The sequence below is a fragment of the Convolutriloba macropyga genome, chromosome 6, assembly GCF_964194025.1.
Source record: "Convolutriloba macropyga chromosome 6, txConMacr16.3, whole genome shotgun sequence".
Lineage (NCBI taxonomy): Eukaryota > Metazoa > Xenacoelomorpha > Acoela > Convolutidae > Convolutriloba > Convolutriloba macropyga.
The window spans coordinates 47,572,172-47,593,646 of record NC_134473.1 but is presented as its reverse complement, the minus strand read 5'-3'; the positions used below and the strand labels follow the sequence as shown (position 1 = coordinate 47,593,646).

Below are 21,475 nucleotides of genomic sequence, written 5' to 3'. Positions count from 1 at the left end.
TCAAATTAGCAGCGCTCAAGAGAAAAATCATGAAAATTCTGAACAGATCTTTAAAAAAGAAAGCACACCAATACAATCCAAATAAATTGGATTGTAAAAAACATTGACCTGATGCACATCCTACCTGATTACACAAAAAATTAGGGAAATTTACATTAGAAAACTAACTGATAAAAGCTGAAAAAAGCATTTCATACTTTAAGCTGCGACTGCAAAAGTACTTCTGGAAAGATTTTTTGCAATACAGAAATAGCTTTAGTTCGCAACAAAAAGTTACTAACTGACAGATAATGTAACAGGTTCATAAAGAAAAGATCCCAGCCAAGGAAAAGTTTGACGTCCCAAGAAAAAAATGAAAAATAATATTCTCCATAAAAATAAACAAAATTTGGCTCTCAACTCTAAACAACAATAAAAAAGAGCCTTCAGAAAAAATGAAATCTTGGGATATATAAGACGTACACCCAGTTCTTTGCAGCAAAACCTTTACAAAAAATACATTAAAAAAGAACGAAGAAAAAAAAACCTGAAAAAAATTAGAAATTTGTGTAACTTATTTCAATAAAATGTGCACCGTTTAGCTTTCAAGTGTCACTTCAATGCACCAACACCTATAGAACTGCTCTGAACTAAGAATTGATAAGAAAACCACAGCGAGAAGAAATAGGCCAAAAAACCTAAAAGACATACAAAAATTAGAAGAAAAAATTGTTCAAATTTACTCAATTTTCATCAATCAAAACAACTCAAAGTTAATATTAATCAAATTGAGAGACAACCTAAGTGCAAAAACAACTGCTGATTTTGACCACAAAACTCTCAAATGCTATCAAAAATTATAGAAGAACACAAAGTTTGCTGAAGAGGATTAATGCAAGTTAAAATGGTAATAATTGCTGAAAATTGACACCAAAATCGTATAATTCCTTCAAATGGTCAAAACAGTTTCCAACCGCACTATTACCAGTATAAATAGTTGAGAGAAACAGCTTTGACTGAAAAATTTGGAGTTAAAACTAAAAAACTGCTTCCAAATGCCGCACGAGATCAAGCGAGTGAAAGAGTGTTCTAGGAAGAAGTCAAAACAGTCAATCACAGATGCTTAAAAATCCATAGGAGGGCAAACTTAATTCGAGGGCAATTAAAAATTGATCTAAATAACAATGATGGGACGCAACAGAATTTCATATTTCAGGCGCTATAAACCAGTGGTATCTTTGGTTAACAAGTAGTACTTCTCAATAAAGGTGACAGCAATTCTGCGAAAGCGGCTATCTCTTGAGTCCTCATAAAAATCTTAAAGCTGATTGAGCAATTCGTCAACATGATTTGTCGTCATTTAATAAACAAACAAACTGTCGTCTTCTGAATTTCTAACTAGGCCAACAGTGAGGGGGATCTGTCGCCCAGAAGATCGAACAAACTTAATTAAAACCAACACCGAAGGTCTAAAAGAAAATGATGAAGCAAGCGCTACCTTGTCTCTTTTCTGAGTTTTTCCCCTCGTCCACTCTTGCAGGCTGTTAAAACTGCTTTGTCCCAAAAGACATTAAATTGAATAGAGAACACCAGCACAAATGTAGAATCCACAGTAAATAGATGCAACTCTCAATCAATGAACAACTTGAGACAAATTCAACTGCAAAAACCTTGTATAAGCTCAAAATTTTATCGTGATTCACTCGCAATATAATTAACCAAGTTGCTCAGAGTTTCCTAACTGGTCTTGCAACTTTAATGACTGTTTTAAGTTTAGTCCCACTAAACCAACTTCTCACTAGCTCATTATTTTCTCTCTCTTTCTCTCTCTCTCAACTTATACACGATAAGCTGGTTACAACTTTTTCTATTTGCCTATCTTTATCTTATCTTAATTAAATACACTTTTAGAACTTAAGTAAACAACGTAAGTCATTTTAACTGATTGATACATCCACAGGAGGGGTTCTCTTCACTAAACAAACAGATTAACGTCAAAGTCCGCGGTCCTTATCGCTCTTATTTGCGCACACAAATTTGGCGCCAAGTCAATTTCGTCGCTTTTGTTATTCAAAGACTATTGGTCTCCATGTGTAAATATACCGCTAATTCATGCTCGCTAAAGCTGAAATAATGGCTTGGTATGCTTTTCCCAGCATTCCGTGCAATTCCCCATACAAAAATTAGTCAAAAACCAAAATTTCCCAAAAACCCAACAATTTGACCTCTAGAGGTCAATTAGGGGTCAATAGTCAAGGATGAAGGGTCACTTTGGTAAAAATAACCATTGGCGAGGAAAGTCCTACCATAATTACACCTACCCACCAATTTTTATCATCTAACTCCTAATAGAACACGAGCAATGACCGCGCACACTTTTCATCGACCTCCCGGATGACCCGAAATTTCGGAACTCAATAACTTGCGAAGTAGTGGTCAAAAGGTCTTCGGGTACAATTTTCTAGTAACTATAGGGTGCCACCAACCTGCCTGCCAAGTTTCATGACCAACGGATCAGCCATTGCGAGTCGTTTGCAAATTGAAAATTTTTAACGAGTCGTGGGTGCCGAAACCCGAAAAATTGGAGTTCGTCAAAATTGACCGTGGTGGTTATTTTATGTCACTAACTGTCTCAGGTTGTCATATTAATACCATTTCAAAGTCATTCGGCCACTCAAAAAGGCCATTTTCCGGTTTTCGGCACTCGGGTCGTCCCGGAGCACCGACTTCCGGTCGGAATTTGGGAATGAAAATATCACCAATCGAAAGCCCTTGAAAAGTTACACTAACCCTCCAAAAATCATAGGGCTACTACCAATACTTCACGAGCAATTCAAATTTTACGTTCCGCAGCACGGGCGTGCGCTAGTTCCGTGCAGGTTGGTGTGGGGTCAAATCCGACCTCAAAATCGGATTCCCCGTACCCAAATTAGTCTATCCCCCAAATTTCAGGTCAATCCGACTTCAACTTTTAGAGAAATTACTATTTCAATTTCAGTGTTGACTATTTTTAGTGAAAACTGCCTATTCTTATTTCAAAATGCTAATAAATTTCTCCCACAACTTCCTAAACCCTTTCCATGATCATGTGCTACATTACTCTGGACTTAATACCCATTGCAACCCTTAGTTACTCTTATATCATACTCGAACAGTCATTTTTTCGCTCAAAATATCGAAAACCTTCAAATCACACCACTTCCGGTGTTAATAGCTCGGAGTTAGGTGATCGGATTGGCCCGAAAGGTATACCAGCCTGAGAGGACCATTGGGTGTACATGCCAAAAAAATTTGGTAAACGTCCGCTTAATAAAACCTCCATGGGGGGGGGGGCGAGAAATATCCGCTTGGTGGTATTTTCATAAAGTGAATAAGTGAGCATTTTATTTGTTTTAAACAAACATTTTCGCAACTAAGCTTCAGTATTCAGTTTATCGTCCTTACTACAAGTTCTTAAATCTATCCTCTATCGAAATGGACAGTCGTACATACTTCGGGATTACCCTGTACTTGCGTTCAGGGGTTTACCCCAGGAATTGTCACTGGGTCGAGAAAAACATCATTCGCCGCCGAAGCCAAAAATTTTATACAAAAAATGGTCATTTATACTTGGTTAGGTCCGACATTTAGATACTACATCGTTCAAATGCTCGTACGAAGATATCTCAGATGCACAGTTCTAATGGCCAACTCCATGATACAAATTAATGCCGTTAGTTAGTCGAAAATTTAGTGTTATGCATCTTAAAGTATGGTGCGAAACTTTTATACGCGATTGTTCTACTTGCAATGATAATGCCATCTATCGCAACACTAGAGGACAGGTGAATTTTATTTCACAGGAAGTCCTCGACCGAGTATGTCGCGAGATGGGTCTAGAGAAGAAGAGAAGATACTGTTATGAATTGTTTAAAAGGTAAGAAAATCATTTTTTTCGTACAATAATTTTATATATTACGAAGTCCAATTCTTTTTAGTTGCCCTGAATTTGACACCTCTCAATACGAGCCTATTGCATTAGACGTTGCTCATCCTAAATACAATTGTGTTAGTGCCTGTCTGGCGACCATTATTACGGGAAACCGCACGCAGGCGGGTGAATTTGAAAAATTATTTGTCAAACTACGCACTGGGTCCGATAAGCACCTTTACGACAGACCCGGCAAAGTAATTCTATCTAAAGTGATCGAGGACGTCGAATTTTTCAATACAACAGACCTCAGACTATTTGGTCGACGCTTCCGTATTAATATTTATGTATATTATGACTCTGGCTACGATGAACAATCTTACTATCTCAGTCTAACTGGGACTCACAATGGATTAATTCGAGGAGGAATATTTCTTAAATTCCAATTAGTGGAGGGTTCACCGCATTGTCTAATAATATACCGCTGCGACAAGAAACAAAGGCATGAAAGGTAATTTAATACTTATTATACATACAACTTATTTATTTAAGTCCAGTTTTGCTTCCTTTTTAACTCTTCCTCATCCTTTTCTTCTTGTTCAACCATCAAGCGCACTGCAGAGGCCATTTCGGGGTCCTTTTTATCCAATTCGGACAAGTCAATTCCCCCCGTTGCCGCCATGCGCTGATTGACTTTCTTTACTTTCTTTTTCTTTTGTAATTTAATATCTTTTATTCGTTTCTTCTCGTTATCTTTTAGCGCCCCACCAGTTGCCGCCTGTACCACAGATGTTCCCGGCTCGAAAAGTGAGGCTGGGGGAGAAAGAGGGGGTGCGGAGTCAGTTTCAGGGGACGTTTGACCCCGATTTCCCCTGTATGGAGAAAATTTCATCTCTTTTAGGACTTTCTTTGTATTTTTAGTTCTAGCCATTTTAACTCCCGAACTATGCTACTTTGTTTATGTATACAACTCAGTTTAATCAGGTCTCCTATTTGTCTCGTCAATCTGTTTTGAAAGTCTTTTATTACTAAACCTCAACCAATTTGTTATGCCTTTATCCGGTTTGTAACTTTGCTTACTTGTGCATATTTGTTTTAATGAGAATTTGGGGCACCATGTGTTTGCTTTCAAGAGAGTACTTAAATTTGTTCAATTTAGCTTTGGTGTTATTATATTAATTAGATTGTCCTATTTGCGAGCTTCCCAACAATCCTACATACAAGTAAGTTCGTACTCGTTGCTCTTATTTTAATCCGCATTTAATTTGCATGCGCGCTACACAAACTGCGCAGTACAGAAATTAATCTTGAGCTCAATTCTCATTAGAGACCCTCCAATTAATATGAAGCTGCAATTGACATACCACCTGAACAACGTACCTGAAGAGGTTCAACTGATGGTAAAACATTCAGTTGAGTGTAATCAAATAATGAGATAATATTGCAGGGATCAAGGTGTGTAAAAAACCCATCTCTTAACCTTTTGTCCCGGTAGTCCAATTCTTCCTGGCAATCCAGGTGCACCTCTTTCACCCTTTGAACCAGATGCACCAGGAACGCCCACTGATCCAGGAAAACCTCTATCACCCTTAGGTCCAGGATATCCCGGCATTCCAGCTGCGTCTAAACCCCTCTCTCCCTTCTGACCAGGAACCCCGGTAGGTCCAACAGCTCCTCTGGGACCCTTCAGTCCTGAAATTTTAGTTTTGCCTAATAGGGAACTAACTTAGTTGATAACTAAAATTAAGTCCTGCATCTCATCTCTTACGTGTCATTAAGTTTTTGCATTTTTCTGATTGTTAAGAAACAAACTCCAATAAACTCCAATAACTCCAATAAATTGAAACAATATTGAAACAAACTCCAATAAATCAAATTATTTCTCATCATTGGAGCTCAGCTTATAGTGAGTGCTCGTAACAAACAGTATCATCTCATAGGATTTGTAAAAAAGTTCTAAAACTTTAGCATGCCTTGTTCTCCAGGAAATCCAGGGGCACCAGGCACTCCCAGAGGTCCAGGGTCTCCTTTCACCACAACAGGATTAACGGATCCCATGTACGATTCTCCCTTAGGTCCTGAAAAACAGAAAAATATATAATTTTTGGTTTCAAGAATTTTTAGCTTGCCGTGGTTACTCAATATTTTCGCAGTGACCTAAAGGGAAACTCAAAATTTTTTTTATAAATGGGAAATATCCTTCACTATGATATGTAAATCCGGCCTATTTCTGAGCAAACGCGAAAAATAGTGACAGAATTTTATCACTGTTGTCCAAGCTCACGGACAATGTTTTCCACGCCGTCACTATACACTCCATGTTTACAGTATCTAATTTCCTGGATAACTAAAAGGGCACCAATAAGACTGCAATGAAGCAATGAAGGATAATCCAAATGAGGATCTATTGCAGACCGGATCTATTTGTGACACGGTATTGTCACTAATTTCCACAAAAATTTTATACTATACTCTCGAATGTTATACTCTCGTGGTATTTCTGTTCAGCCAATTTCGCCCGGTTATCAAATTTTGGGTAGAACGCTGTGGATTCATTGGAGAACCAATCAAACGCAGATTATATTAATTGGCAGGTCTGAATTTTGCTTTAAAACATTATTTTCACAAGCTTCAATATATCAACATTATAGATGATTGGTCACTATTAGGATTTTGCTATCCTTTTTTTCCGAAATAAAAATAATTACTTCGACACTGAAAACACAGTTTTAAAAGACAAATCGAGAGACCCATTGACGGGCTCAGTATCTGGGAACGTTTTCGAGGAAAGCAATTTTCTGTTGTCATGTCACACTTGATGCTTAAATTTTTAGCTACAACTTTATATCTCTCAAAATTTTTAAATTTTTTTCTTATTTGAAACAATTAAATGTTTCAACATTTTTTCTTTCCGCTTTCACAGTTAGTTCGCACTGTCTATCAGTCACGTTCTTTCAACATCCTTCATCAAAAGATAAATTTCGAAACTTTTCGTAGGATTTTTTGAGCATAGTTCAAATCAAACTTGAGAACAGTTCATGCAGCAGTAGTTTAAAAAAAACTTTTAACAAAGTGTAACAAAACCCAAATACGTCGCCGGGTGTAGAATAAATAGGATTCTCAGTTGCCTGTCAAAAAACGCTATATAAACAAAATAAAGTGAAAATTTGTAATATAAACTTCAGCTTTATTTACTTTGTTGCAATTGTTACAAGTTGCCTCGCTTAGGCAGCCTTAGGCAACATACAACCTTTCTTTATAAACAAAAACTGTAGGTACGCATCATTCCGATGTCAAAAAAATTTATTTTATGTTTTTTGATACTTTAATATATTAGTCGTATTTTACAAAGTCAGTAATAAAACTGTAAACAATAACTAACCAACGTCGGGTGAGCTGCTCTCAAACGAAAGGTCGGCTTCGGTCGGCATTAGGTGGGGGCGGTAAGCAGTGGAGGGGTTGAGCGTAGGGGTGGGGGTTCAAGCAATGAGGGGGGGGGGGTCAAGCGATTGGGGGTAGGGTTGGGAGGGCTGGATGTGAGGGGCTTCAAAATGTCAGACGTGAGGAGGCTTTAAAATGACAAGTGTGTACGGGGGATGGTTGGGGGTGTGAATAAGGGGGAGACAAACTTGTTAAAGGACCTTTCTTCACATTGTTTAATTGTCTCCTAAAAACGGTTTTAGTGAATCGTGTAACGGCTGCTCTCCTATCAAAGTCAAGGAAAACTTTACACCGCCCAGTTCGTTTAAGCGGTTTCAATTCTGTCCGGATATTGTATTTTTGCAGTTAACTTTTGTGAACTGTATTATCCGCTATACTTTAGAATGCCGTTGCATTACTTGATACTCAATAATTTCAAAAAACTATTTGTTGAGCTTTGCCAAATAACAAATAACTTTGCTTCAATTAAGCAAAAGTCCAAAATTCCAAATAAGCAAATTAGTTCAAATTAGAGGTTTTTCAGTGATATCTCCTTAACCACAAAAGCTAGTGAGATAAAATTTTACAGGGTTAAGAAGGTCAGGTAGGCCTACTATCTGATGTAAATTTAAACAACGCTGGGTAAACTGCGTTGGTGGGGCTACCTTTTATATTTTATACCCAATCTTAATACATGGGCAAAAATTTCAATGTTGAATAACTCGGTAAGTAATGATTCAAAATTGAGCAAACTTGGCAGTGCACAACACTGTCATACAAGTAATCAAACGAAAAAGAAATGAACGGAATCGGTAGAATTGTCTTTGAGTAATAACACAACAAGTTTCACCTCAGATTTGAATATACTGAGTTAATTTAATCACCAGCTTTTGTTTCTCAATTGGCCTCAATAACACCAATTTCAAACTAGGCTGGGCTTCGTTAAAGCAAGTAAGAGCAACTGACTATGTGCTTCGCACAAAGTTTCCCTTACTTAGGAACTTCGTTCCTCAGAAAGAAAGTTTTGAGAAAATCAAAGTTAATTCTCTTTTCACAAGTCAAAGTAAAGTTAAAACTGTACAATCACTAATATGATCTACAGAAACAAGACACGATAACAAGTAATTTACCGCTCAAAAAAGTGTGCTTCAATACACACTGTATGTGAGTTTAATAGAATCAAAATTGCAAGTTTCTTCTGATTTTTGGTAGTTTTTCAAGCTCCTTTTATGCTGCTAGTCACGTGGATTTACATGTCAAATTCAACTGTTGATTGGTTGTAGATAATGATGTCGACAGAATGTGAACAGTTTTCCATAACGTCACTTTTTCAGTGTAAATTTGATTGCATGGGAAATTTGTTAACCATGTAGAAGTTTTGTCGAATATTCTGTATCAATAACAGGTTGATTCGCAATCCAATCGCAAAGAATCTGATGCAATACTGTTAAGTCGTAGTATTGTTTTGCTGGTTGTTGAGGTAGTTCGAGTTTGAGTTATAGTTTGACTTCATGAATGACGATTGTGTACTAATAATAGTTGCTAAATATAAATGTTGAACAAAGTGAACAAACCCGTATGGCTTCGATAGAATGTAGCAATTAAATTTCGCTTGTCATGCTATTCTAAATTGAACTGCTTGAAATGACCTTGGAGCGCTATTTAATTTGATTTCTGAGTTGTTAAGCTCAGCCGCAATATCGCCGGCCCTGTTTTCCATCGCGAAAACATCTTTTCCATGTAGTACTGGGGCGAGCTTCACTACTGGTCTCTTGTACACCCCGTCGTTCGTTCGAACTATAGCTGATCGAATCACACCGTCAGACCCATCGATGGTCTCCGCGACTCGACCTAGCTTGTAATATCCACGCTTATCGCTGTCTTCGATCAACCAAACGAGATCGCCTTCTTTAAGGGTTTCGTTCGCCGTAGATCGCCATTTTTGCCGATTATTCAGAGTTGGCAGATATTCTTTACGAAATCTGTCCCATATGTGATTTGCATAGGCTTGAGTTTGTCGAAAGAGCTTTCGATGATCAACAAATTCTTCCGCGCATGGTAGATAGGGTAAGCAAACGTTCCTGTTGCCAAGCAAGAAGTGATTGGGGGTCAATGCTTCCAAGTCATTAACATCGGAACTGACTGGAGTCTAAGGTCTTGCGTTCAATGTCTGCTCAACAATACACATCGTTGTTGAAAGAACGTCCTCGGTGATTGATCTGATCCCCAACACTGCATACATTGCTTTCTTGCAACTTCTCACCAACCGCTCCCATACTCCTCCAAAGTGTGGTGCTGCGGGTGGGTTGAACTTCCATCTGATCCCTCGTTGAATTAGATGTTCTTCGATCCCTTCTTTGTTCCATGCCGCAACGTACTCTGCAAACTCTCTTTCAGCTCCAACAAAGTTTGTCCCGTTGTCGCTGATGATCGTATTCGGTTTGCCTCTTCGAGCAATAAATCTCATTATTGCATTGAGACAACTATCTGTGTCCAACTTGGGTACCACTTCTATATGCACCGCTCTCATAGTTAGACAAGTAAAGAGACAACACCATCGCCTTTCGTTTCTTCGCCCAATCTTCACAATGAAAGGGCCAAAGTAGTCAACTCCAACATTTGTAAAGGCTGTTGAAGCATCTAACCACTCTTCGGGTAGATCTGCCATGACTGGTGCTATCGTTTGTGATCTGCCTTTTCTGCAGGTAACGCACTTGTTCTTGATTGATCTTAAGGCGTTCCGTATGCCTAGGATCCAAATCTTCTGCTGAACAATGTTTCTTACATGCTCAGTGCCCTCGTGTTGATTGTCCTTGTGCTCGTTTCGCAAGAATAATTCAACCGCGTGATGTTTCCAATGTAGCAGAATTGGATGCTTTGCATTGAAGTCCAATTGGCTCTTGCCTATTCTGCCTTTGGCTCGAATAAGTCCTTCTCCGTCTAGGAAGGGTGAGAATTGTAGGATTTTGCTGCCTTTTGGAATTTCCTTTTCAGCTTTGAGAGATTTCATCTCTTCACCAAACTGTTCTCGCTGTAGTAACTTGAAGATTGTTGCTTTTGCTTTTTCTCTTTCTTCAATGCTGACTACGAGTGTTGCTGGTTTGTGTTTATTCAATGCTCGCTGTACGTATACCACTGTATTTACTAGTCTGTTGAAGTTACTGAATCGTTCCCACTGGATAACAGCTCTCTTCTCTTCAGCCTGTATCATGAAGACTGACGAGGGTATATTCTCTTCATCTGAGGCAAATATGAGGTTCACCTGCTGTGGTCATTCGCTTTCTGGTCGCTTCAACCAGGCCGGCTCAGTGAGCCACTCACTTCTCTTGAGTTCTTCAATGTTGATTGCTCTGGTGCCAATGTCCGCTGGGTTGTTGATACCGCTCACATGTTTCCACTGTGAAACATCAGTTGTATCTAGCATCTCAGCTACTCAATTGGCCACAAACACTTGTTGTTTGCGATGGGAACTGTGTATCCACTGCAATACCGTAGTTGAGTCTGACCAAAAACTGCAACTATTTATCTTCATTTCATGTTCCTTAACTATCTGTTCTTTCAACCTCACTGCCATGACTGCCGCTTGGAATTCCAATCGCGGTATTGAAAGATGCCTCATCGGTGCTACTCTGCATTTTCCAATGACAAATGCTAAGTCAGCTGAGTATTCTTTTGGTTGTGAGCGTAGATAAGCCACTGCACACATCGTGTCTTCAGATGCGTCAGCAAACACATGAAGTTCGGCTTTATCCCTCTCTCTGTTGAAGTATCTTCTATCGATGCTGGTTTCAGCCACTATTGGAAGTTGTTCTTTCCATCTCAGGATTTTTTCTTCTTCACTAGGCTCCACTTCGTTGTCCCAATGTTGTCCATTCTTAGTCCAGATGCCTTTCAGAAGTCGTCTCATATGAACACTGAACGGAGCAAACAATCCGATCGGGTCGAATACTGAAGATACCAGTGACAGAATCCTCCTCTGGGTTATAGGTGCTTCAACTTCCTTGTTTGTACCTCTGCATACCTGAAGACTGTCATCAGTAACGAGCCATTGTAGTCCTAGCACTGAAGATCCCTCCGTACTGGGTTCCACTTCGACTTGCTTTGTGTTGCTGATTGACTTCAAGTCTTCTGGGATTGCTTCGGTAACTGCATCGTTGTTGCTTATCCACTTCTTCAATTCAGACCCATGTCGAGAGAGAAGAGGTTGTAGTTGATTGAAGACTTCAATTGCTTCTTCAGGGGTTTCTACCGATTTGATGAAATCGTCCATGTAGAAGTTGTTTTGTATTGCCTTTGTTGCTATTGGATACTCTTTTTCGTTGTCCAGTCCTACTCGCTTGAGAGCATAGTTCGCACAAGTTGGAGAACTCTTAGCTCCAAATACGTGACGCTGATATTCGTATATCTGAACAGGTTCGTTAGTTCTTGGACGCCATAAGAATCTCAAGCAACTTCTATCCTGTTCGGGAACTTGCACTTGTAGAAACATCGATTCGATGTCAGCTGTCAGGGCTATCGGTCCTTCACGGAATCTGAAAATTGTTCCAATCAAGCCATGTAACAGATCAGGTCCTGCTAGTAGCTTATCATTTAGGCATACTTCTTTGTACTTTGAGGCGGCATTGCAAACACGTCTTACTTTGCCAGGCTTGTTCGGGTTTAGCACTGGATGGTGTGGCAAATACCATTTTTTTCCGAAGGTGCCTTTCACTTCGGACTCGTCCAATATCTTTACGAATCCTTTTTCTACATCTGTATCTATTGACTGTTGATACAAATTCTTCAGGTTTGGGTCTCTTTGGAATCTTCGCTCCAGTGAGTAAAGCTGACCCAAGGCTGAGCTGTAGTTGTTCGGTAGGTTTGGCTCTGGTTCACTCCACAGCATTCCCACTTCGTACCGCTCACCTGTGAACTTTGTCGTACTCTCTAGCATCTTTTGTGCCTGCAGTTCCTTCTTTGACTGACTGACGACGTTGATTTTGGAAGCATAGGTTTCTATGTCCCACCAGGTTTGGATATTCTCAGCCACTTTCACATCTTCAGTGAAGGCGAAATGACAAACATTTTGTCTTCTTTTGCCCGTCATGGGTCCACTGACTACCCATCCTAGCTCTGTTAGAACGGCGAAAGGTTCACTTCGTGTTCCTATCTTATAGTCCAATGGGCGTTGTAGCTCATAAGCATCTTGACCAAGGATGATGCCAACTTCCATCAAGTTGAAGCTTTTGTTGGGTAGAACACTCAAGTGATTGAAGCTTTGCTTCAATTTGTTGTAGTTGTAGTTCGTGTTTCCCAAGGAGATTGACGGGTGTGCAAACGCTTCGATTGAATGCACCTTTGAATGTAGTCCCTTTATTTTGAGAGGAACCTTTTCTGTCTTCAGATCCTTCGTTCCGTGTATGCCAGCTATGTTGAGCGTCACATCGGTGCCTTGGGCTCGTAACTTCTCTTGCACACTTTGATCGATGAATGAAACCGTTGATCCACTATCGAGGAAAGCATATGTGTTCAGCCTGTTGCCACCGCTCTGTATTGAGACAGGAACTATCTGAAGAAAGCTAGTAACTTCGTTACTCTGGTTGATTGTTGCTGCGCTTACGTTGACTGCATGATTGCCTTCGTCCATTTGGTTTTCTGAGTGTAGCAATAGGTTGTGCTTCTTGATGCATCCATTGATGCCGCACGCATTGACTTTACAATCTTTGATTGCATGTCCTTTGCCTAGACATCCGTAACATAAGCGTTGCTTTCTCACTGCTGCGTACCGATCATTCACACTCATATTCCTGAATAGTGGACAGTTCCATATTTTATGAGTGCCATCAGCTAGCAGACAGTGATCACTTTGCGTTTGCTTCGTTTCTTTCACGTTGGAACTTGCACTGAAGTTCGACGTTTTCGAGAACCGTTTGTCTCTATTTGTGCTTCTTCGGTCTTCTTCTCTTCGCTCTCCCTTGAAAGCTGAAAACCCTTCGTGCACGAATGCTATCCTTGATAGCCATTTTTCAAACATAATCAGATCAGGCCAATCTTCATCTTTATCATCAACATAGAACCACCACTTCTCTTTGAGAACTTGGGGTAGTTTATCTACTGCCATATACAATGTCGAGCTTGATTGCAGATCACCAATCTGCTTGTACTCTTTGAGCACATTCACAAAGTTCGAAACAATAACTGAAAAACTGATCAGACCTGTTGAGTCGTGAGGTTTCACCTGACTTGCTTTGCGGAGACTCTCCAGTTGTGCATCAATGATCACATGAGGCCTTCCGAATTTCCTCTCCAGAATGCTCCATGCAGCACCATAGAACTGTCAAGAATAGCCCATTCCAGAGATTGCTGACCTTGCCTTGCCTGTCAGTAGAGTCTTCAGATGGCTCATCTTCTCTGAGTCTGATATTGGCCGTTGATCCACTGTAGCAATGAACATACTAGACCATTCCGGCCATTCGAGGGGGTTTCCATCAAAGTTGTTCAACTTCAGCTTTGGTAGGCTACTACTACTTGCGTACCCGCTGTTGTATCGTAGTAGACCAGCTCTGGGGGAAACGTCTCGGTCTTCAACACTTGAGGATCGTTTTCGTGAATTGCGATATCGTGAGAAGTGACTGTGCCTGTTCACTTCAGGGGTTACTTCGAAGCGAGCTGTTGATCGTTCTGGTGTTAGAAGGTTGTCGATCCTGCTGGCCCAGTCAGAGACATCTCTCTTCTTGGGTGTCCAGTTGAAGGGTGATTTGTCTCGAGCACTGGTTGATTGGGAACGAGCATCATCGTTCTCTAATGCTGTTCTCTTCACTTTGCGCTCTAGCTCACGCTCTTCCTCCAGCAGTTGATGCTTGGTTTCCAGTTCCTTCATTTGCATTTCTAGCTCTAGCTTCCTCCGCTCGAACCGGGCCTGTTCCAGTCGCATCTTGGTTTCGAATTCGATATCGAATTTCTTCATCCTTTCCTCTCGCCTTTGCTTTGCTGAAGATGTTTCCGAAACATTCTCCGTCTCTTGGCCACTTGCTGTTGCTCCATTTTGCACTGTTTGAGCAACTGGGCTGTCCGTTGGGTATTTGTTGTGGCTCTCGCTGTCATTCACAGCTTGGGTTGCGTTGTTTTGCTCTGCATTCATTTCTGGTTGCGTGCCTTTGCTTATATATGAAAGCCAATGATAGTCCAAACTTGCTTTGCACTTCCTTGCTTCTTTCAGATGTTCTTCAATGAAATTTGCTTGGTAGGGCAAAAGCTTGTTTCGACGCTGCAGTTGCTTGGGTATTTCTTCCTCTAGGAGGTGGACAGTCTGTTGATAGAGGACCTTTAATTTGTTGGGTCGATCTGAATCTTCAATTATTTTGTAGCCAAGACTTCTTTTAGTGTTGACTTCTTCCACTAAGTCTCGGAATCTCTTGTCGTACCTGTGAGCTGTTGATTGAAGCTCCTCTCTGCTGGTTGTGCCCGAATTGTCTGGTTGCTGTTTGCTTTGCTTGTTCCGTTTAAACGAGGTCAATTCTTCAACGTGTTTTGTGAATTGCACTCTTCTGTTCGCCTCACTGGCCTGTTGCTGTTGATTTGTTTGAATCTCTTTTGGGGTTGCCTTCGGCAATCTCTTCATCAGGTTGGACAGCAGTTTGCCTTCCACTGTCCGGGTCGGCGGACCAAATGTAACGGCTGCTCTCCTATCAAAGTCAAGGAAAACTTTACACCGCCCAGTTCGTTTCAGCGGTTTCAAATCTGTCCGGATATTGTATTTTTGCAGTTAACTTTTGTGAACTGTATTATCCGCTATACTTTAGAATGCCGTTGCATTACTTGATACTCAATAATTTCAAATAACTATTTGTTGAGCTTTGCCAAATAACAAATAACTTTGCTTCAATTAAGCAAAAGTCCAAATTCCAAATAAGCAAATTAGTTCAAATTAGAGGTTTTTCAGTGATATCTCCTTAACCACAAAAGCTAGTGAGATAAAATTTCACAGGGTTAAGAAGGTTAGGTAGGCCTACTATCTGATGTAAATTTAAACAACGCTGGGTAAACTGCGTTGGTGGGGCTACCTTTTATATTTTATACCCAATCTTAATACATGGGCAAAAATTTCAATGTTGAATAACTCGGTAAGTAATGATTCAAAATTGAGCAAACTTGGCAGTGCACAACACTGTCATACAAGTAATCAAACGAAAAAAAAATGAACGGAATCGGTAGAATTGTCTTTGAGTAATAACACAACAAGTTTCACCTCAGATTTGAATATACTGAGTTAATTTAATCACCAGCTTTTGTTTCTCAATTGGCCTCAATAACACCAATTTCAAACTAGGCTGGGCTTCATTAAAGCAAGTAAGAGCAACTGACTATGTGCTTTGCACAAAGTTTACCTTACTTAGGAACTTCGTTCCTCAGAAAGAAAGTTTTGAGAAAATCAAAGTTAATTCTCTTTTCACAAGTCAAAGTAAAGTTAAAACTGTACAATCACTAATATGATCTACAGAAACCAGACACGATAACAAGTAATTTACCGCTCAAGAAAGTGTGCTTCAATACGCACTGTATGTGAGTTTAATAGAATCAAAATTGCAAGTTTCTTCTGATTTTTGGTAGTTTTTCAAGCTCCTTTTATGCTGCTAGTCACGTGGATTTACATGTCAAATTCAACTGTTGATTGGTTGTAGATAATGATGTCGACAGAATGTGAACACTTTTCCATAACGTCACTTTTTCAGTGTAAATTTGATGTCATGGGAAATTTGTTAACCATGTAGAAGTTTTGTCGAATATTCTGTATCAATAACAGGTTGATTCGCAATCCAATCGCAAAGAATCTGATGCAATACTGTTAAGTCGTAGTATTGTTTTGCTGGTTGTTGAGGTAGTTCGAGTTTGAGTTATAGTTTGACTTCATGAATGACGATTGTGTACTAATAATAGTTGCTAAATATAAATGTTGAACAAAGTGAACAAACCCGTATGGCTTCGATAGAATGTAGCAATTAAATTTCGCTTGTCATGCTATTCTAAATTGAACTGCTTGAAATGACCTTGGAGCGCTTTTTAATTTGATTTCTGAGTTGTTAAGCTCAGCCGCAATAAATCGCATACTTGGAGACTAGTAAGGCTCTAGGAGAGTCGCTCAGCCAAGCCACTTGATGCAGTGCAGGCTTCAGCTGTTTATCTTGTTTTCAGGATGAAAAGTTAAAAGGGTCAGACGCGAAATCGGTCAAGCAAAAATTTGCATACAAAGGACAAAATGACTAAAATAACTGCTACAAAATTCAATTCGTTTGAGAGCAATTTTGTCAAGTTGACCACTTGAAAAAAAAGTTTCAAAACTTGTTGAAAAAATAAACAAACAACATTTTCGATGGGTCAAGATTTTTTGGTTTTGGATGCAATTGCTTTGACGTTTTTTCAACAAACGCTTTTTTGTTTTGTCCGAAGTGTACTAAACATGAGTAACATTTTATCAATCTTAATTCTATTTTCGTTTGTTGTAACCTAAAATGAGAAATATAACAGCTACTTTTCTTCAAATAATTTTTCAACAAATATAATAGCTGTTTCAATTTGTCGCAGAAATGATGATATACTTCAACAAATAAACAAATAAACAAAATAAACTAAATTTAAGTTTTCTAGGGTTTCGAAAATAGTAACATCTCAATTATTTTTGATGTCCAACAGCTTGATTTCCAGCTTAGAGCCTAATTATTTAAAATCACTGGTACACCTACAGTAATTTTTATTTTGACTGTTGCGAGTAATTCGAGCGATAAAGTAAAATAGGAGAGATGACAGATCGACACTAAAAATAAGCTACAACCTCAAGTTATCATGTTCCTATTTTTGGCGTTCGGTTTATTTCTATTATAAATCTAATCTATATATCTCATATTCAAAATTGAGGAATAGCTTTTCTGATGAATTTTATTGACTTTCAATGACATATAATTGCCAAGGTAAAACTTGTAACCGGCTAAATACAGGCTAAAAATCAAAATAAAAAATAACAGAAAACACCGTTCACGTCCCGTTCTGGATTCATCATGCTATGCTTTGCATGGCCCAATTGATCGAGGCATACAGTGAGACCAAAAACTTAATCACGCAATCGAACAAAAAACTCGCTGTGACAAATGACGTCACGCACGCAATTCAATCCAAACTCTATGAATAATAGAGCACAAAGCAGATTTTAAGTGATCGTGACGTCATATGATCGCAAAAAAAATTTTGACGAAACAAAGAACATAACAGGACAAGTCCTGGATCACAATCCAAGGAACTGAATGAACTAATGGCCTAAACATCAACATTTTTCAGCAATAAAAAACTTTCTTGGTCACGATTAACTGCATATGACATTAACTGTGCAAAAGTAAAAAAAGATTTTAAAATATTTATTTTTCCAAAAACTGTTGTAAAAATCGTCTATATCAAGAAAACTTAGTACAACTATTGACACCATGGAGGCGGGTGTCAAACGATAGGAGTTGTTGGGAGTTGAGTTAGGAGGGCTGGACGAGGGGGTACATATTGCATATTGTACATATTGCTGGACGAGGGGGCACATATGGAGGGTGGACGGGGGGCGGTGAGGGTGGGGTGTAAGTGGGTGGCTGAAGGGGTCAAACTCTTACGTTTAAGAAAGGCCATTCACAACGTGAATTTATGACTCCTCAGGTTTCGCTGAGTCGCATACCTATAAGTTGTAAGGCTCTTTGAGACCTGCTGAACTACTTAATGCAATCCGGGTTTTACGTGTTTATTCCGTTTTTTAAGGACAAGTTATAAGCCCTCGTGCGAAAAACCAGTCATGCGAAAAATCGCATTAAAAAGACTGCAGGACTAATATAATTTCTACAAACTTCGCTTGAGAGCAACTATGCAATTAATAATTCTAACAAAACTTGGTTACCAGAGCATGGCACACAAAACCTTTCCGACAGCTCAAGCAAATCTCCCGAATCATGAACAACTCGATGAATAAAAAGGAGAATAATTTCAAATTTTCTGACCTCTTTGTCCAGGAAGTCCCACAATTCCCCGTTCACCCTTCTGGCCTCTTGGCCCTTCAGTACCTGGTTGTCCAATGGCTGGATCTCCTTTCTGACCAGGGAATCCACGAGGTCCAGGTGGACCCATGAGACCAACTCGACCGTCAGAGCCACGGTTCCCTTTTTCGCCCTAAACGTCGACATGCCTAATCTTATGTCAGCCAAACGATCACCCCCATCTATTAAGAATAAAAACGATTGAATTATTCGAAAAAAAAACAGTTACGTCAGACGAATACGTTTCAAACGTCAATTAATATCTATGCCTGTCTGAATTTTAATTGACGAAGCGTTTTATGATCAATGTAGAAAAATTGATATGGTTCAGTGGAAATATGTGCCCCTATGCTACTCCAGGCTTCAAAGCACCTTATGAGAGTAGTTTTTTATATGGGAATAAAATATTCAACTGTTATTTTCACCGCTATATAGAAAAATACGCGTTAAAATACTGAGAATTTTCACGGTTTCGACGCTTAAAAATTGGTGAGCCATTAGTGGAAATTTTTTACACTGTTTCTAACCTTTTCATTAATTTTTAATGGCGAAAACCTCTGACCGGACAGGTAGGAAACTAGACTGCTAAAATTTGAAAAAGAAAGACAGCTCGATTGATTAAAAGCCACGCTTCAAGGATTAGCGAAATTATATTCAGGAAACGTACTTTAGATGTAACAAACAGTTGCTGTTCCGGTCAACCTTACGAGGAGGAACTATATGCTCAACTAGTTTTTTGTTCAGTCAATTTTGTCCGAGCGATATGTTCATCGTAGAGAGTTGTCAGCGGTATCATTCGAAATTATGTAGAGCGTAAAATATATAATTTAAAAAATTCTTGAGTTTCGTTTTCTCCAAGCAGCTTACGAGGATTAAAATTTTGTGAACATTTGACTGATATCAGTTGTTTTTTGTTCACGTTTTCCAGAATTTTTCATCAATTTTGGTGATCTATGTCAAATTTGTTAAAAAATACTGTTATTGGTTTTTCCTATAAATATAGAGTACGGTTGCTGAATTGTTTGATCCAACAATTTTAGCTGTTTTGTGAACTTTTGAAAACTCAGTCCTGTTTCATCAAGAGTGATACCAATTACAATTTTTAGCACACTTTATTAAAATTTGCCGGATGTAGCGCCATGAAAACTGCTCACAAAAATTTGAGGAAGCTCAAAGGAGGTATATTTCCACTATTGCTTCCCCTACGAATGTTCTTGAATGACAATTGGGCCAGTTTTTTTGCTATTTTAAAACGATCTTTAAGAACAAAGTCAGAACTTTTTTTTGATATATGAAATTTGTTGTCTCAAATTTGTTGTCTCAAATTTTGTTGTCTTATCCTTTTCAGTAACACGTGAAAAAATTACTTGTTATTAATACGTGCAGCAATATCAGGTCAAGTTTTGGTCTCATCGTTGCTTTTGAAAATCAAAAATTGTTCTGATTGTACTCAGATGATATCTTTTTAAAAAACTAATTTGGCAATTTTTATTTAAATTAGTTTTCTATCAAAAATCATTAATTACTAGCTTCTAGTTACGTGAAAACGAGACACAATAACCTTTTAGATTGCTTTCAGAGAAAACCTTATAGATTTTATGGCTTCCCGAAAGTGTTTTATTTCATTGAACTCTTGAGTTTTACCAGCATCTATTGTTCTGGCGTAGCATCACTAACAAAAGATCCTGTTGCCTTTAAATAGTGGAAGTGAACCCATAGAATGCTTTCAGTTGACAACATTTTGCTCTTATGGCTTTGAATAAATTTTTCTAGAAAATCTCAGTGAGATTTTGAACTCAGTCACTTATTTCTTAATTCTGTCAAATGGTCACCAATTCTCAGTAAAAACAGGTTGCATCGTCTTTCTTGAGGAATGAAAAGGTTAATCTTTTTAGTGAAATACCTTTGAATTAAGGGTATCGTTGCTTCAATTCCATAACTTTTTGAAAAAAAAATTCGTGATATTTGGGTATTTGCCCTATTTGAGATTTTTTGTTGCTCTGTGAGATCATCTCATTAAAAACAGATCGCATTGGATTTCCAAGAAGACATAACTAAAATTTAAAAACTTTTTATGAATAGTGTATGGTTTCAACTGCTTCCAAACCATTTTCTGGCCCGAATTTAAATGAATTTTTGAAGTTTTCCGGTACCGGACTTCTGGTAATCGTATCACATATTCTGGAACATGACAGGTCTCAATGGCTTACACTGGGTCTATATAATGGAACTTATTTATTAGTTGCAGTTGATAGGTAATCATTTTAATGACACTAAAAGTTATTAGGCAATTTTTAGGCGATTTTTGAATTGTGCCACTTTTTCTGCTTCTTGACAACTTGTTACCTTAATGACCTATCCCATCCATTTTTTGGTGAAACAAAAACTAATTTCTATGATACTGTTCAACAACTGTGGCTCTTTTTGTCGTTTTTTTTCGCGGAGTCCCCTTAAATAGAATGCTCATTGATAATGAAATGTAACCCAACTGAAAACTCAAACTCTTTTCAGTTGAAATTTTAAGGGGTGAATGGCTTTAACACTGTTTTTGTAAAATTGTTTGAGGAAGCTAGAGTTCTGCTCGAAATCGTTGTTAAATTGTAGTCTTAAGACTTAGTCTCATCTAATCAGAGGTACAACTGGCCCCGGGGAGTAAATAATTATCCCATCATGTCTCTATTAGTTGAAAAATTTATGGTATATGGTTGGTATGAAATTGATTAAAAAAAAATTAAGAAAATCAGCGAAAAAAACGTCGCATATTGTTATCTTTTCAGTCAACTTGTAGAATAGTCTTAGTAAACAAAAAGTTTCCTCTTCTTTCTAACAAAATTCTAGCGCGATTGTCTTCCTTTTCATTGGTTATATGGTTCTGATACTTCGAGATTACATAAAAATTTTGCGGTTTCTGGTTATCCGTGGGGAGGGGGCGGGGGGGGGGGGGGGGGGGGGGGTTCGTTTTGGTTTTTTGTCGCCTTACAACCTTAATGACTGTTTTTGATTTTTGAATGTATCTCGCTTTTTCATTCGCTTAACAAATTCTGGAGAATGACAGGTCTCAAGGTTATCAAACATAACCGACTAACGTCGGGCGAATTGCTCTCAAACGACCGGCGAGCGGTTGGCT

General features: G+C 38.7%; 1 protein-coding gene across 2 annotated transcripts in view; it reads right to left on the bottom strand.

Moving 5' to 3' along the window:
- The window catches only part of LOC142341717 (uncharacterized), a 188,137-nt gene that overhangs the window by 93,416 nt on the left and 73,246 nt on the right, over window positions 1-21,475 (bottom strand). For both annotated transcript variants that reach the window (XM_075392882.1, XM_075392881.1), the window contains exons 18-20: window positions 18,313-18,481; window positions 5,863-5,967; window positions 5,370-5,581 (exon numbers count right to left, since the gene is read on the bottom strand). In XM_075392882.1, coding sequence (XP_075248997.1) covers window positions 5,370-5,581; window positions 5,863-5,967; window positions 18,313-18,481 — 486 coding nt within the window. The remainder of the gene's footprint in view (window positions 1-5,369; window positions 5,582-5,862; window positions 5,968-18,312; window positions 18,482-21,475) is intronic.